General features: G+C 42.9%; 1 protein-coding gene across 22 annotated transcripts in view; it reads right to left on the bottom strand.

Moving 5' to 3' along the window:
- DTNB (dystrobrevin beta) overlaps window positions 1-17,108 on the bottom strand; it is a 200,185-nt gene that overhangs the window by 100,303 nt on the left and 82,774 nt on the right. For 19 of the 22 annotated variants that reach the window (XR_013948169.1, XR_013948170.1, XR_013948171.1 and 16 more), the window contains one exon: window positions 8,085-8,162. Coding sequence is in view for 18 of the 22 variants with exons in the window: in XM_080584224.1 (XP_080440350.1) it covers window positions 8,085-8,162 (78 nt within the window). In the remaining 4 variants the exon portion in view is untranslated. Of the gene's footprint in view, window positions 1-4,453; window positions 4,562-8,084; window positions 8,163-14,738; window positions 14,986-17,108 lie in introns of those variants that run through there. The other 3 variants (XR_013948172.1, XM_080584219.1, XM_080584220.1) reach the window with 2 other exon arrangements.

Raw genomic sequence — 17,108 nt, 5'->3', positions numbered from 1 at the left:
CAAAATGCACCCAGGGATCGTTTGAGCTAGAGACTGTTAGCCAAGGTCAAAACCCCGTCAGGAGCCATGGCCGAGTTCCAGCACGCAGGCCCCTGCCCCAGACACAGCCCCAGACCCAGTGGTGCGGCTCCGGGGCCCTTAGTGGCCTGTCCCACCCCCTGCTAATGCCCCTCCTGCACCCCCGCGGCCCCTTCGGAGGAGATGGGGCATCCGTTGTGCCTCGGGTTCAATGCCACCACTAATCTGCAGCGTGGACAGGAGTGGCAGAGCACCCGCTGCTGCCCACAGGCTGCCAGCTTCCTGTGGCCTAGGCTCTACGGCTAGAACGGCGCTAGGATCTCTACATGTCACACACCTCTAGAAGCAGAAAATAAGAAAATGAATGTACTACACCTGTCAAAGACAAATGGCAGAACGGACAATAACAGTAGTTTCAGTCACTTTCAGGTGGAATTGCTGACTGGACTGCTAGAAGGAAATGTTGGAGAGATATATATGGACATGGGAACAAAGGAGAAAAAAGGTACGTTGGAAACTGTCAGAAGATAAATTAAGCTAGCCAAGCAAATAAAAATCACTCTGGGTTACAGAACTAAACAAACAAACAAAGAACAACATCAGTGACAAAGATATCAATGCAGAGCTGATTGCAGGAAGGTTTGTGGAGGTCTGATCAAAAATCTGGAAACTGCTCAGTCATGCACCCGTCTGCAAACCCACAGAAGGACAGAACTCAAGAAGCTAATCAATGGCACTGGAGACCGCAGAGGTAAATAATGGCAAGCAAAAAATAAAGATAGAAAGAGGGCGAAGGACTACGAAGAGCAGATAATCAGGGGCCTTAGGAGCAGAAGACTGAAAAAAAAAAATCCAAACTGGAGTTAGCGGAAATACAATCTCTTAGGAAGGAGGACTGGTTCTGAATATTGTATAGGCATCATATCGCTCTCCACTTTAGTTCTGAAGCTGCAAATAATTTTGTTTTTAGACTGCAAGAACATGATTCTCCTATCCAAATGTAGACATCTCTAGTCTCCAAGCTCCTTAGTTGTAGAAATAAGAAAAAACAGATACAGTATTTTGTTATTATTATAGGTAGCAAATGTAGTGACTTTAATAAGCTAGGTTGTTTAAAAGCACTTATATTTTAAAGGCCCTTCTCAGTCCAAAGGAGAAACTTTTGCCTCCCCGAACACCCGTTACGGGAGGCTGTGAGCATGAGCTAGCTGAGTGCACTCCCTTTACAGTCAACAGGAAAGAAACAGGCACCGCTGGAGTGCTCTCATCTTAACGGGGCCGTCCGCATCGGGGCTGCTCTGTCACACTCCAGAAGAGTTTATTTGTCCACATAAGCTGTGCAGGGAGCCTTCTGCAACTAGCTCAGGAGGAAACGCCTCTGCTGTAGGCAGCCAAGCAGCTGAGGTGATTGTCACTCTTACACATTTATAGGGCTTACAGGGACAACAGACACACACACAAGCCTTTTTAGGAAAAGGCAGAGAATGATCCATCCATCTTTTCACATGCTACATACATCAACAAGAGTAAAATGCGATGCATTTAAATTCTAACCCAAATCTGCAAGGTAAAAGATGCTGCGTAACCTGCAGACTGATGATGGCTGCTGAGAAAGCACCGGAGGTAGTGGGCTGTTGAAGAGGGGAATTGACCTACCTGAGGGACTGGCTGACTGGGAACAGAATTACTGAGGGAAGAACAGTGCACACTGACCACAACAGAAAGAAAAAAATCTATTCCCGAACCATATAAAATAAATTAGCTGAAACACAAAACATATTTAACAGGCTTGGCCTAGTCTTACAGAAGAGACATAATCCTCTCCTTTTATTTAGAAAGGTTCATTGGCTGTAAAATCAGAGAAATACTGTGTTTTGTTGTATCATAGGCAACAAATATAGGCAAGATTGCGTTAAAATTTTCCCTTTGTAAATGTTTCACTTGATAAATGCACCAAACATTTCCCTCCCACATTTGACACAATGCCATCAAATGTAAACATGCCATTAAATCAGTTTTTGTTTTTGTTTTTTTTTTAAATTTGGACATTTACATTCTGAAAGATGAAAAATAACAAAATTGTAGTATTACATACCTAAATGTGAAAATAATCCAAAGCCACAAGTGACCATAGCTACATATCTGCTGCCAGAACTTCCCGCTTAGCAGGAAAAACTTTCTCTGACCTCATTCTGTCTGCAGCATTTTATAGACCACAGAAAGCTCCTTGCCTCTTGCAAAATATAGCTACAGAAGTCCTGGGATCTGCAGAGTTCATTGCCCCTCTGGATATTTTCCCACTGAAAGCAGAGGATGAGGAGGCTGGGAATGAGGAAGGCTTCCCTCGGAGATGTGCACGGACTGGAGAGTAGCATTTGACGAGAGCTGCTTTGGTTTGCTTGTTTTTCAGTTTTTAGTTTATAAAAAAGCGAGCTCAGGCATTAAAATGCCTTTCTTTCAGCTCAGTCTGAGTCCCAACAAAGCAGTTGTCAAGCGTTGGTTATTTTCATGTTTTTGGCAGAAAGCGGTGAGAAACCAGCAGCGATCGCCGTGCCCTGGGGGAGCCGAGGGCTCGCGGGGCGGGCACCCTGCCCGCCACAAGTGTCACGCCAGGAGCCTGAGACGTGAACAAACACTAGTTTCACGTCACCAGCGTGATGTGGGACTGCCCACAGCCCAGAGGGCCACGTCGGTGCCCACCTCGCTTATTAACAATATTACTAGGGAGCACAGGTTCTGCATTAGTTATACCTACCAGAAGCTGTGTGAACAGCAGCGTCCTAACGGGTATCATTACGAATGTGGATGGTATTTAAAATTGCAGAAGTCTTCTTTTTCTAATAAAATCATGTATAGCTATTCAGTTATTAGTCCTTCCAACTTTCCCTTGAAATAAATTCATCCACATTTGCTCCATCTTTTGGGGAAAGAAAGCAAAGTGAACCAAAAACCCTTACTCTTGGATAAGCCTGCTGTCAGAAGCCAGAATATATTAGCTAGAAAGAAGAAAGTTTGATGAAGGTGTAAACATCGGCCAAATCTCCACAGACAGGCAAACAGCATGCTAGAAGTAACTTCTAACATTTACATCCAAAATTTACTCCAGGTGTATAAACTAATAAGACAGGATATAGGAACAAATAGGTTAATATTAGGAATAAATTTGGCTTTCCAAAAGAAGCCATCTCTCTGAAATGTGACCAGTTTGACCAGCTTCAGCACGTGAAGATGCAGCTACGAATGCCATTCGGCTCGCACAAGGAAGTCTGTGACCCTGCCGTCTTTGTTTCATGCTGCCAAGATGTGGCCGTGCCTCCAGCTAGGGAAACAAGACCCTTCCTTTTACATCAGGGATTAACCTAAGCAACAGTAACTAATAAACCTTGGGGGAAAATACTGTAACCAGGCACACGTGAACCGACAAAATAGAAATACAAGAAATTTTCAAAGGGGAAAAAATGCTTCTCCTGCCTTAACTCACTCTATTACTAAGTGCAGGCGCCTGTATATTTTCCAGGTTCAAAGGAATGGAGAATACAAAGACAACACAGACATGTGCTTGAAGTCTCTGACAAACTAGACGATAAATGAATCAGCAATGCTTCAATGTATTCAGTGCTTCAGTCAGTGCATTAAAAGTCTCAAATGCTCAGAAATACGGTACCATGCGTGGACGGGCATATGCTGAGACAAGTAGAGTCTTTTTCAAGCTGAAGCAAGTGCCAAGTATTTTAGCTGTCATGCCTACGACTAAGCCCACCAATTCTGCAGCCATATATTTAACTGGCTGCGTGCAGAGGTTATGCAGAAGTTAGTGGATCTTGAAACGCCCTTCTGTGCAAGGCTAGAAAGAAACCTGGCTACTGGACATATTTCCATGTATAAATATTTGTAACCTAGCGATCAAATCACATCTCTAACTTCCCGAATAAACTAAACAGATAATGCTCTTTTAGCATCGCATTTCCAGCTTTTAGCAATTTCTATAGCTCTCTTCTAATTCATTTTGCAGTGTTTCCATATTCTTTCCAAAATGTGTATACTTGACCTGAGCCAAAGTTTTAGCAGTACCAAGTAAAACTTGGCATGCAGCATTTCTTTAGTATGAGTGGACACAGGCCTGATTAAGATAATCTAAGGTACTTTAGAAGCGCTTTTCGGTGTAGTTCAACTCAGTAATGCTATCAGGCAAGCCTTGCAGAGATGGAAATGGTTTGGGCCATACAAATGATACAGTCTGAAATGGCTTTCACTGAGCACTCCTTGTAGATCCTCCGCTGAACAACCTGAGCAGCTCTGATGAAGACTTTTACTTCCCATTATGATGTAATTAAAAACAAATACACCCTGATTAGACTTGACAGGTGTACATAGCCACCACAGCTAGGTGTTTTGCAAAGAACAAAGGCACTAAGCAGAGTCTGAATGACAATACCTGTTGTTAGATGTGTTTGGGTCCCACTGCGAGCCTCAGGTACATCCCCATGGGCTTGTTGAGTGGTTATGGAGAAGTGTGCGTCCTGCAAGCTGAGAGCCTGAAGAGCTGGAATGATGGAGGCAAACATTACTACCTGAACCTGAGGCAGCGTTTCCTTTCCCCCCAGGTCCAGGAAAAGATAAATACCCCGATCCTTCTTTGGAATAAGCAAGCACAGAGAGTGGAAGCCTGTTCCCATGAACTCTTGCAGAATCTGCTAGATGAAGTAACCTTTCATAATTTTGGAAGAGGGATCCTTGAAGAGGGATGAGCCACGATCTTGGTAAAAGGCAGGTACTAAAATGGGTATGGAGATCACAGATGATGACATCTGCCACAGATTTGCTGCCCGTGAGTTCTCATGATGCCTGACAGAAGATGATGCTTGACAGTAAGATGATTTATGGTTTTCTAAAGATCAGTTCTAGAATACATCTCGCTCCTTTATTAAAAAAATAAAATGCTCAAAGCCAAAGTGTGTCAGAGCCCTCTGTTGCTGATTCTATCATGTCCTCGTTAGTCAAAATACTAGTCTTGGTAGCACTGTTGAAAAGCTATTTATGCTTTGCTTGGTCGCTGCAGTTTCTATAATCTGTATTTCTGGGATTTCTGGGATTCCGACCTGGACCAAATCCAGATCTATGCATATCCATGCCCACATCAGAGAAGAGGAAGATTTCATTAGTTGTGTGCCTTTGGGACAGTCTCTATTCACAAGAGCTATGCGGATCCCTGCAACTGACACAAGCAAAAGAGTATGGGACTAGGACAGCAAAGTGGGCTTGGACTTGGTTGTCAGGTGCAGTTTTGGCCATCCCACATCAAAATAAACGCTGAAAGAAGATGAGAAGGATAACAAGCACAATTCAATTTGGAAGGAAAAATTAAATTGACTTTTAACTAGGATTCTTAGACTAGAAGCAGGTGGCTTCAATAGCATGAAGAAGGTGAATTTTAAAACATAAGAGTTTTCTTAAACAGCTCATAATTGAATTGTAGAGCTCATTAGTGGATGCCAGATTTTTGAATTAGTGGTCTCTATAAATGCTGCAACTCAGGTAGTGAACCAATGAGTGCTGCAAGATGGGAGTAAGAGCAAAAACCAAGAGCAAAATTTGACTTACTAACTTGACTTAATGACTTACTGCTTATAATCTTACTTAAGCATCTGCTACCTGTCATCATGGGTGACAGGAGCATGAAATTCTTGTACCCTGAGAATACCTGACAATGCACAGGTCTTGTCATAAGCCAATTAGTATTTACATTAAACATCACTTTACCTACTAATACCTACTTACCCTGAGCTGTCAGTTTTCTTTCCCTTCATTATCCCCCACAAAAGTGATATTCCACTACTTCTGATCTCAGCAGTGTATTGTAAGGTCTATGTGGCCACGAAAACAAGTTGAAAGGCCAGGTGGTAATAGCTGGCCCTCTTCTTATTTTGGATTGAAGCCGGGTATGGTATCTTCCTAGCATTTTCTCTGGCACCTTCTTTCTCAGACTAAGGGAAGGGGTAGGCTAGGCCCTGCCCACAGGGGCAGGGAAGAGAACAGAAGCATAGCTGGCAGATGATGGTGATGTGAAAGACAAATCCTGACTGAGTTTCTGGACGTTAGGAAAAAGATGTGTTTCTTTAGGTGAAGTGTACTTTAGGATCAGTATTGGTACTTGGCAGCAAAGCTAATACTGGTTTCATCTTCTCATCTGCTTTTTTAGTAATAAAATATTTGTTCACATGTGTTTAAACTGAAGAGGCAAATGAAAAACTCATCTGTGGAGGACTGCTTCATGTCCTCCATCAGAGACCACCCTGCAGCTATTTTGCAGCAGCCTGTCTCCTGGCATTCTCAAAGAAAGAAACACAGGTACTTGCTGTGGGTCATCTTGACTCAAGTTTCACTCTGTCCTCTTCTGGATCAGACGTGATTTTTATATTTAATGCAGAGGAACTAATGGTCACTGGGACTACAGGCCTCCCTGAGACAAAAAGGCACCCACTGTTCCCACAAACCAGCACAGAAACTAATCTTGTACTGGGAAGAGTGAAACACTGGTAAGTCAAACACAGCCTACCATACAGGCGAGATAGTCTTGATGACTGTGGAATTAGAGACTTTTAAAATGTGAATTGTCCAATTTGGATTAGGAAAATGGGAAAAGTTGGTTAAACAAAGAAGTAGAAACTAAAGAACTAGGTGATCACTACCCAAACTAACTGCTGCCCCGGGTCAGAACTGGCAGAGCGCTCCACCATTTCATTCTGTAGCACCTTATACAAGAGGATGAAGAGGGTGCAGAACCTGGCAGGCACTGCTGCTCATGAAATGTTTCAAGCTTGTGTGCATGCGTGTCCTAAGGCAGGACATGCGTGCCTAAAGCAGGATCTTCTCTGATAGAGATTTGAAGACAATTGTCTGCACCCGAGCGACCAGACTCAGACCTCAGGCAGAGGCTAGAAGTAAAGACAGAATGCAAGAGACCCTGCCCACAAAGTTGCTTGCAACCCAATAAATGAGAAAACGTCATGGGTCACGTTGCTAAAGGGCTGTCTACACAAAAACTCTGTGCAGCAGACTCTGGGAATTGCCCACCCTCAGCCTCCTCACTTCTAATTCTGCAAAAAGGGAATTGAAGTCATACACTGTACTGCACACTGTATATAGTTTGTACACACTGAATTGTCTGATTTAGAAACGGATTTTAAAATTCCATCATAGCCAGTTCAAAACTGCACATACAACTCACTTTTTTGTCTTGGAAACCAGAAGGAAAATACACGGACCTTTGCTTAACCCTGTTTGAAAGACTGTTGCTGAAAATGAGGGATTTGTCTTCCTCTTTAGTATTAGCTTGTCATTAAATTTAGGAACATTTTTTCAGTTCAGTTTCTCTTTCCCTGCAGGGAACACTTATTCACAGCTTTGGACAAGTAAAGTCTTCAGTGAACCACCTTGCTATTCTCGCTAGCGTAACTTACCAAGAAAGAAAAGTGCAAATTGATTCAACAGTGTATTTATGTATTTACATACGTACATTTATACAATAATTTATGTATATAAAAATAAGTAAATGTAAACACAAATTCAACTGTAACATAAATGCCTCTACTAGACGCGGGCAACTCTAAAGAACTTCGGCAGCTAAACAGTTTGGTGTGGAGAACAAGCATTAACAAAGCCAACAAAGTAAACTCATTATGTGAAATGTCTCAAGCAGAAACAGAATTACTCTGCCTTGTAAGCACTGGAGCCTATGATACAACAAGACCAGCCTTTCTCAGAACAGCTTGGAAAGTAATGCTCTATTTAATAAGAACAACAAAAATCTCTTTATTTCTGTTTAGATATTTCTTCAGTCGCACTCATAACATCTATTGCAATGAAAGCAAATCACTATTCAGAGAGACCGCAAAAAGAGGCACTGCAAACAATTCCTGCTTTAATGGATGTTGTATACATACTTTGAACTAGCAGCGTTATTTGAAACACATTGTAAGAGTCCTAGTGATACAAAATCCATACACACACATATATATATATATATTTAACCTCTCACAGAAACAAACATCGCAAAGCACACGTACCTTTTTGTTGGTGTAGGTGCTCCAGAGGACATGTGGGTCACCATGGTATCGTTCATGTTAGTCAGAGGTCGAGGAGGACTAAAATAGAAGTATTAATTCCAGTTAGTGATTTAAAGAACAAAAAGAAAAGAAAAAAACAATAGAAGGGAAAAGGACACCACTGTTTTCTGTGACAATACTAGGTCAAAGAACAGCAGAATTGCTTTGAAGGAAGGTACTGAACTGCTCTATTCTAATTAACTTTCAAATTCACGTGTAACTTTAAAATGAAGGTAAAACTAACATTTGTGATTAAATAACTGACCTTTGGTATTGTCTAATACTTCAAGCAGACGTAGGGACCATTCAAATTAGGGGAATTATTTGAAACGTTTAAAGAGACGAGGCAATGACTCGTTACAATAAGCCATCAATTATACAACACTCACATACACCACCTGCTTGACTTTTATTTCTAATGAGATAATTTCGAGTGAGTTGGAGGAATCCAACAGAGCACCTCGTGTTCCTTACCACCCTAACCACAAAACCACGGGATGATGTTTCCACATTTGTCATTTTAAAGCCCTGGAAGTTTTCCGAAGGCCGTGCTGACGGGCAGGCAGGGTGTGGGAGGTGAGCGACGTGCCCGGGGCACCCCCAGGCAGCTCTGCTCGAGTCGGGGGGGGCAACCTGCAGGAGCTGCCACCAGAGTCAGCGTTTGCTGGCATTTAGCCTCCGAGCACACCTACCACCATCCTTTAGAACCAGACTTCCAAAGACACGCAGAGCTGCCCATGCGCAGACAGCAGCTCAATTTGCACGTTAGACAAAATGTCTCGTCCAGGTCGTAATGGAGAAAAACGCCGCACTTTTCTCCATACTTTTTTTTGAAAACGCAGCCCTAAAATCTTCAGTGTTCTATTTGCCGTCGTCTTACCATTCACTGACACTTAGATTTACTGCTGAGATTAATTCTTGCAAACTGTGTATACTATCCAGCAGCACAGGACACATTTGTCCTAACAGAGCTTTTGCAGTTTTTGGCTTCCCTGACATTCCTGGTGCCTGCTGCAGCGAGCCTGCTTCTGTTCAGGATTTCTGGATGCTAGGAATTCACTTAAGACCCATTAGCGTACTTCACACAATAGCTTTCAGAACCCACCAATCTGGAGAACCAAACACGCCTATAAGAATCACCTGCTGTCAAAGAGGTAAAATCACAAAGATCATATTCCTCGCAGGTCTTGTGTGTTCTTTCTCCACCTTGGATCAGAGCACAAAAGCACTTCAGTTCTCAATCCCCACTCCAGACAGATTAGCCCAGAAATAATTATGCTGTATGTTTCAATGTTCACGTTGTTCTAAAATACAACATTATACTGAGAAATGGTCTGGTCATAAGATATTTACTGAGTCTGCTACTTTGGAAAAGGAACTTCTTACTGTACAAAAAAGCAGAAATGCACTTATGACACACTGGAAACTTGGTAACCTGATGGACGTGACATGCTGTGGTACATCTGGAATCTATTAACGTTGTGAGCGAACATACAAATGCATCCTCTGCTAACAAGGAGGTAATTAACAGTGTCTCTCTCTTTGCCTCTTTACCTCCTTATTTACTTCTCGACTGAGCATCAGAAATGTTCTGCCCACAGCTACAGTTCAAAATTCTTCTTTTTCCCTGAGGATTCACTTACTGACTTTGCATTCTCCTGCTATGCGAATCAGAAAGCAGTATGGGCTGCTCTCAGACAAACACCTAAAACAACAAGGAGCTTTTGCGACAAAACCTGTATTTTTCAGCAACAACTATTGGCTCATGGTTTTTGTGTGCATTACCAACAAAGCAGGCTGTTTGGTTTTGCTTTGCTTGCTTTGGGAGGGAAAAACAGCTTCGCTAAACACTGCGCTATCAGACACACCATAAATGCCACCTCGGTACTGATAATAATTCTGGGGTATGTAAAATCAACCCTGGGGCATCACATTTCGGCGGAGGGGACAAGCAAGCTCACAGCAAATGTTCCCGAGATGCCCAGGACGAGAGCGCGGCGCTGCCAGCACGACACAATGTGCTCGTGACCCACGAGATGCCGCTGTGTTTTCACTTGATGCATTTTACTTTAAGTAACAAATTTTATACGGGAGCACGTCTTCCGTTATCCCACAGAAGTTCACCTATGTGGGCCTACTATTTTGAGTCTGGATAATTCTTTATTTTATTACAACATTGCTTTTAAATGGCTCTTTTAAAAGGAAAGTGGATGTAATTCACCACTCACAATCTGTTTTTGGTATCATTGTGAGACATTTCCACATGCTCGTTCCAGTTCTGCAAATACCAGTGTCCTCATTTTTCCAACTAAATCCCCACTAACAGTGATAAAGACAAAGAAAAAAAATTAAACAGTGACATCTGGTTAGAAGACACCTAACTGCACAACTCTGTCTTATTTACCACATACAATGAAGCCTGTCCCAGTCCAGACAAATTCTTGGGGCCATTTATACATTTTCAGGGAGCATCTTTTCAGAAATTAGGAACCCTCTTAAGCTGGCACTGTATTTTCTTGTATAACTGTGACAGAAAAATCATACTGGTTGTGACACCAGGAGCAGGCTGTAACCATGTACACAATACCAATGGAGTAGCAAAAGAGCTTCTTTATGAAACTGGGATTGGTTTTATTTTACCAATTTCTGGTTCAAATGGAATATAAGTGAATTCCCCCTCTGAGATGCTTATGAGAGTTAAGCCTATCGACATAAAAAAGACAAATCAGCTACTGAGGAGAGGTTTTTCTGCCTCACCAGAGACATGAGAACACCCCAAATCAGAGCTGGTACCTAAATTCAGAAGGTTACTAAATGGGAACTCTGACTTTTTACCGATGTATGTAGCTTTTACAAAGATCTCTAAACAAACTGAGCACTGACTCTCATCAGAAGGCACAGTAACCACTTGATAAGTAACAAGATTTTGAAAATGGATTAAATACGTTCACACCTTTCATACACTCAATATATACATGTAACCTATACGTTTATATTTATATACCAAAATACGACCAAATCAAAATTTTCTTCGTAAATTAGAAAAGCTGCAAAAGAGCTAACTGTTCTCACGGCATGGGTTGGATGCTGCAGGGCAACACGTCTCAGAGGCAACCTGAAATGTACCCGCAGCTCTGTTTATTCTCTTAACTCGTGGAACTGTTTCAGACTTCGCAAATCACTTTTTTCTTTACTTTTGCCTTACCAGTTGTCTGGCATCACGGGTGGTTTGTTTTGGTTTGGTTTTGTTTGAATGAGCACAGCAATCTTTAAAACTGATATCCTGGTAAACACCAAGTGGGCTCTTACATGTAAGATCCTTTTCTAAGACGTAGAAGGTATTTTACAAAAAATACCTCCTTGTGTAAGAAGAAAAACCTTCTGGTATCAGCTGGATGCTTCTTGGTATGGAACAGTACTCTGGGGAAACCCCTGCAAACATCGTGATGTCCCAGAAAGTTTGCAACCGTAACACAATTCATTATGAGGGGTGGATCTTCTGAAGAGAAGTGAAAATTAGCTCCATGTGGTGAGCACTGTCTAACATTAATGCTGCTTTCTGACGAGTTAACAGAAATAAAGATGTAGGTAGAGTACTACAGGTGAAGGAGATGGAGGAGATTCCACCTCGAGGAAGGGGGAACGCGTGAATCGAGGCAGCCGCAGCGCAAGGTGCCCAACTCAGGGAGTAAAGTAACTCCCACCCACCCACAATTTAGGGGAAACATTAAAACAGGTTAAAGGACTTTGAAGTTTATTAAGAACAGCTTAGAACTTTATTTTAAAACTTCTGTTTTGTTAGGCTAAATTTTTCATTTTTGAAGTGCCTGGCACTGGGGGTGTATTCGGTCAGCCTAGGGTGCTGCTGGGGAAAAACAAAGCACCTACCTACAAACGAAGCACCTACCTACAAACGAAGCACCTACCAGCGGCGCCTGCAGAGGAGCCTTTTGGATACCTGGCAGCTGGCTCTTGTGGTCACCCCAGAAGCCAAGGATCGGACTGATCTTACCAATAGTGCCAGCTTCATTTCACTTAGTGATATTTCTTCTAACACGCAGGCTCTCCAAAAACCATCTCAGAGCTACACTGTTCCTTCCTTTAAACCTCTCCTCCAGTTCTCTTTGTTCACGATGCTCACACGAAGTGACATTATCGAAGCAGCTGGGAGGGCAAGGTCAGCCTGTGTCGGAGAGCATAAATCAAGGCATCACTGATCCTTCCGCTCATTCCACGTGTGAGGTCCAAGGTGCCTGCCATATAAACTTTTAACGGCTTGAAACACATTACACTGTCCTCTGTGAGACTAAGAATACTCATTTTGCTTCGTCCATTGCCGGTTAGCACTGACACAGGAGCCAGCTCGGTCGGCTATCCACCACGTCTGAACTGCCGGCCTCTACCCAAGCCGACAAAGAACCGAGCGAGGACACAGCGGTGTGCCGGTTCAGAGGACGAGGACTGGTCTTCGCGGCAGCCCTGGGGACAAGTGGCCAGTGACGGGCTGCTCCTTTGGCCGGGCGTACATAGAAGAGCTCGCTGTTCTGCGTTCTTCTGCTGTCACTGCCGCCGAGTTTAGTTCACTCGGACTCTCGCCTGCGACCTGCACCTTATGCAGCGGTGGAGGCTATCAGAGCATGCATAAATAGTTGAGATCTGTGATGGGCTCGAGAACAGGAATCACAAGAGTCCTCTGCACCCGGCACGTATCTGGGAAAGGAGGAATGAAGTCCTCACAACAATACAGGTGTCACCACTTAGAAGCCCTGTTAATTTACTCATCCACCATATTTTTTTTCTACACAAATGTCAGTGTTAATTCTGAAGCTAAAACACCTTCAATCATCTTCAAGAAGGTAACAGAAGTTCGAGTTTTCCATCCCTAGCAGTTTTTTTGTCTTATTTTTTTTCCAAAACACATTTAAGTATGAACATTACCTGTCTCTTCTGCTGTGACCAGCTCCCTCTCCAAGCATCTGGCTACTACTGGACACAAGATACTGGACTAAACTCTTTGGTGTAATCCAGGATGAATGATATCCTGTTCTTAGATCTTCCCATCATTTTCCTAAACATGTCAACAAACTCTTATGAGTTATTGCCAGAACTCTAATTAAATCAAAGATCTTGACTTCCATCATTAATATTTACCCTTTAATTACCTGCTCCTACCTATAAAAACCTGAGATCCAGATGTAACTGAAGTTGCTGTCACATCTGTTCTCAGTAATCTTGTCTAAAAATGAGAAATAAGAAATAAATGTTGTGTCAACAGTTTTATTAAGTAGGAAAATCACTACACATTCTGAAGAAAAGCCCAGTTAAGCCTAGGTCTAATTCTTCGTTCAGACTTGGCTGGTGAAGGTCCAGAACAAAACCAGGACAGCTCTCAGGCCCCAGAAGTCTAAAAGCTCAGTAAATAGAAGCAACCAAGTCCTGAGACTTTTTGCTGTGCCGGACAATCACCTTGCAAAGGGACCTCTAAAAAAAAGCAGCAATAAACAAAATTTACCAAACCCTAAACACTTCTATCTGAGCTTGCTGATGCAATCAGCACAGTGACATATTTGATTCCACCAGCGTACAGAGACTTGGAAAATGCAAAGCTCAGGAAAAGCAATCTATTCTCGAGGGTTAAGGGCTGCCACCGCATCCAATTAAAAAAAAAAAAAAAGCTCTGTCTGTCAGACCTGGAACCGATGAGTCTGAAGTCAGTGAGGGACACCTAGAATTCTGGAAGTAGACACAGTTCATTGTCCCTCAGAAAGGACAATTAAATAGGGTCTGAACGGCCCCAATGATGTCAAGCAGCAGAAGTTCAAAGCGTTATCAGCTAAGCTTCTGGCATGGATATGCATTTCCTCCCTGTACTCAATGTTTTGTGTGCCAGAACCAGACAGTATATTGCATATAACAACAAAAAAAAGAGTCACTTTCAGGTGCACTGATTAGCAGTGTAGTAAACAGTAGCATTTGCTTAATTATCTACTAATGCCTGGAATTGAGTTATTCTTTAAATAGGGATGAAAATAGGGATAACTGCATGATATCTGCCAGTCTTTTCTGCTACTTCTTTTAAATTGCACTTACTGTATTTACATACATATGAACTGAACAGACATGAAGTCTTGAATATATTTGCTAACTTTACAGGTGAGTTTTGCTCTATAACCCCAGAAGTCCTACGCTATAAAGATAGGAACAGATATTATGAGCCTTTTTGGTACTGCTCAAGAGCCCCACTCGCAGTCCATCCAGGTTGCGTTTCTTTGTGCAAAGAGAACTACAAAGAATTACAACACAGACCTGACCACCACCTGAAGGCAGGCACAAGTCAAAGGTGTAAGATGTATAAAAATGAAAAATCGTACTTATACTAAATCCCACTACAGAGAGTGGCTGAGCATACCCTCTGCCTGTTATTATTCCATTTACAGCCATGCTGACAGAAATTTAAGGAGAGATCTAAAAGAAAACTGCCAGTTTTGTGGATATTTACCTACATATATTTATGTAGGCAAAGGTATGGAGGCATTAAGCGCTTCTAGGTGCAAGGCAGGCTGGCACCACAGCTAGCAGACACTAGTCAAGATCTTCATATTAAAGATTTGCATTAACTTAAAGTTTGTAACAAAGGAAGAGTACTCAAATCCATATGGAATCCTAGTTCGGTTTATTAATTGGAAAAAAAACAAAACAAAACACCATAAATAGGAGTTGATGAAATACAATTGCATGAAACTGTAATCATAACGTCCCAACTGGCGTGATAGTCCTTTCGCTTCCCTCTGGTAAGGTGTCAACCGGAAAAAGCAACAAAGTGAGGTTGATTATTTTCCTGGGCACTTCATTATTTCTCATACTGCAGGTTAGGAAAGAAGAACTCGTTAAAACTCATTAGAATTGTTTGTTTCTAACACCACATGCAGTATTAACTTTTTTTTCCTTAATGTTTCCTACTTCATACTTTCAGGTAAGAAAGACACAGACTGTGAAGTGCAATCCGATTCAATGTAAATCTCGGTCTCTACTGCATGGCATTTCCACGGGAGTAAAGAAATGGCATTTCTTTGCTTAACAACCGTGAGAAGCCCTCTGGGAGATTTCCGCAAACAGCCCTGTGAAAACTAATCTCTTTCTACTGTAACCTATCAGGAAGGATTCAAAGCAGCATAAACATGACCTGCTTTTCTCACACCTTATTATTCCTGGAAGGACTATGTCAACACATTTTGCTAATAGCGCAATAACGCACCTCCTCTGTCTTACCTTTGTTCCTCAGGAGAGACCAAAGGGAATTTCCCCAAAGAACAGTCGTGACCGAGGTTACCTGAGGTAAAGCACAGTCCCCGTCTGCAAGCAGTGCTACCTGCTTTCTCCCATAAAAACAAATGCTGCGATGGTTTAAATCAAGGTTATGCCCCCAGGTACACGTTCCTTCTTTCCTGTAACAGCAGCCTTTGCTTTCCTTACATACTTCAGCAATCTGTGCATCACTGCAGTCCAACCGCTTGTCCTGACGTTTGCTCCAGGGCTGCTGTTGGGGTTTGCATGGGAGCACACGCCAAACCCTCCAGATCTGAGGCCACGTTGCTGAGGATGCCGTGCCAGCTCATCATGCTAACAAGAGGGCAGGCGCAATTTCAATAATTTCAAGTTTCATTACCTACTACTACCACCATCTCCTTCCCTCACAACAACCTAAAAGCTATGGGGTGAGCACAGTGCAGTATACTCCCTCCAGGATTGTGTGCACGTGAAATCATTATTTTCCCATTAAAAACACTCGGTGACGCAACGATCAGCACTGCAGCAGCAATAGTTGGTCACGGGTAGGCTGAGATGGCTCCCAAACTGGGGTTCAGAGGGTAGAGACACACATCTGCAGTTATGTCAGGTTTGTGCAGGAGGACCATCAGTTCTGGTACAGGACAGCTAACCAGGAGAGTAACGTGGAGGAACTCCACCATCACATCAACCTGGCAGAGGCAGTGGTGATTCTGGTACCTCCACAAGAGGAGAGAGAGTTTTACAGAGGTGTCTGAATAGCTTACCTTGCCAGTGCGGTGTCTGGACGCAAATAAGGAGGAGGTAATGCTGCTCCTGAAGCAAACCGATCTTACCACCCAGAGCAGGTGACATTTTGCTAGTGCATTCTGGCACAGCAGTGTGGTGGTTGTGTGTCAGCTGATGCTGGGGTAGTACTGATTTATGAGAACCAACTTTTTTTTTTTTTTTTTTAAGCAAAACTGATAAATGTGTTTTTGACACTCAGAAACTTGCTGGTTTACTTGCCAAAAGGAGCATGCGAAGACTTCATTGAGAAAGGCTGTCATTCTGCATGCAGCAATAGGTTCACAAACACCAGCAGTGAGCGAACCAGAAAGGTAAGACTATGCTTGATGCTAGGTTGATGTGTCATTTATTTTGCTGGGACAACGTGGACATCATTCACACCAAACACGACTATTAGTGGATTGCCTCCTGTTATTCTAGCAGCTCTTGTTTATCCTTACAATGAGGACACACAGGACCTATCGCTGCTGTTTTTAAGCTTCCTCTCCAGACAATAATAATCCAAAAGCCAAAGGAGGACACATTCTTCCAGGCTACTGTATAAAGGAGGTTGATGGTTGGTTTTGCTAGTTGACTATAGCCCCTACCAAACAGTGTGAAGGGAAGTAAGATACAGCCTGTAAAAACACCTGAACTGCTCTTTGTGAATCTTCCATCTACATGGACCTTCTGTCCAAAAGGTTCCTGTCTCAAGACGAGACCAGGTGTACTTCCAATGCAGTACAAGGGCACTGGGTCGCTAGAAGGAGAACAGGACCTCTCCCCAGCAGGCACGATGCCAGTCCCTGCAACAGGACACAAAGGCACTGCTGTAACTAGGAAAGGAAAGCGCATCTGGGCCCAGCAGCCTGCTGCAGCGACACCAGTCGACTGCCTCCTGCACAGGGATCCTTGGATCTCAGGGACTAA

Source organism: Anser brachyrhynchus, assembly GCF_964034855.1.
Source record: "Anser brachyrhynchus genome assembly, chromosome: 3".
Lineage (NCBI taxonomy): Eukaryota > Metazoa > Chordata > Aves > Anseriformes > Anatidae > Anser > Anser brachyrhynchus.
The sequence above is the reverse complement of the archived record's forward strand: the minus strand, read 5'-3'. Positions and strand labels throughout refer to the sequence as shown.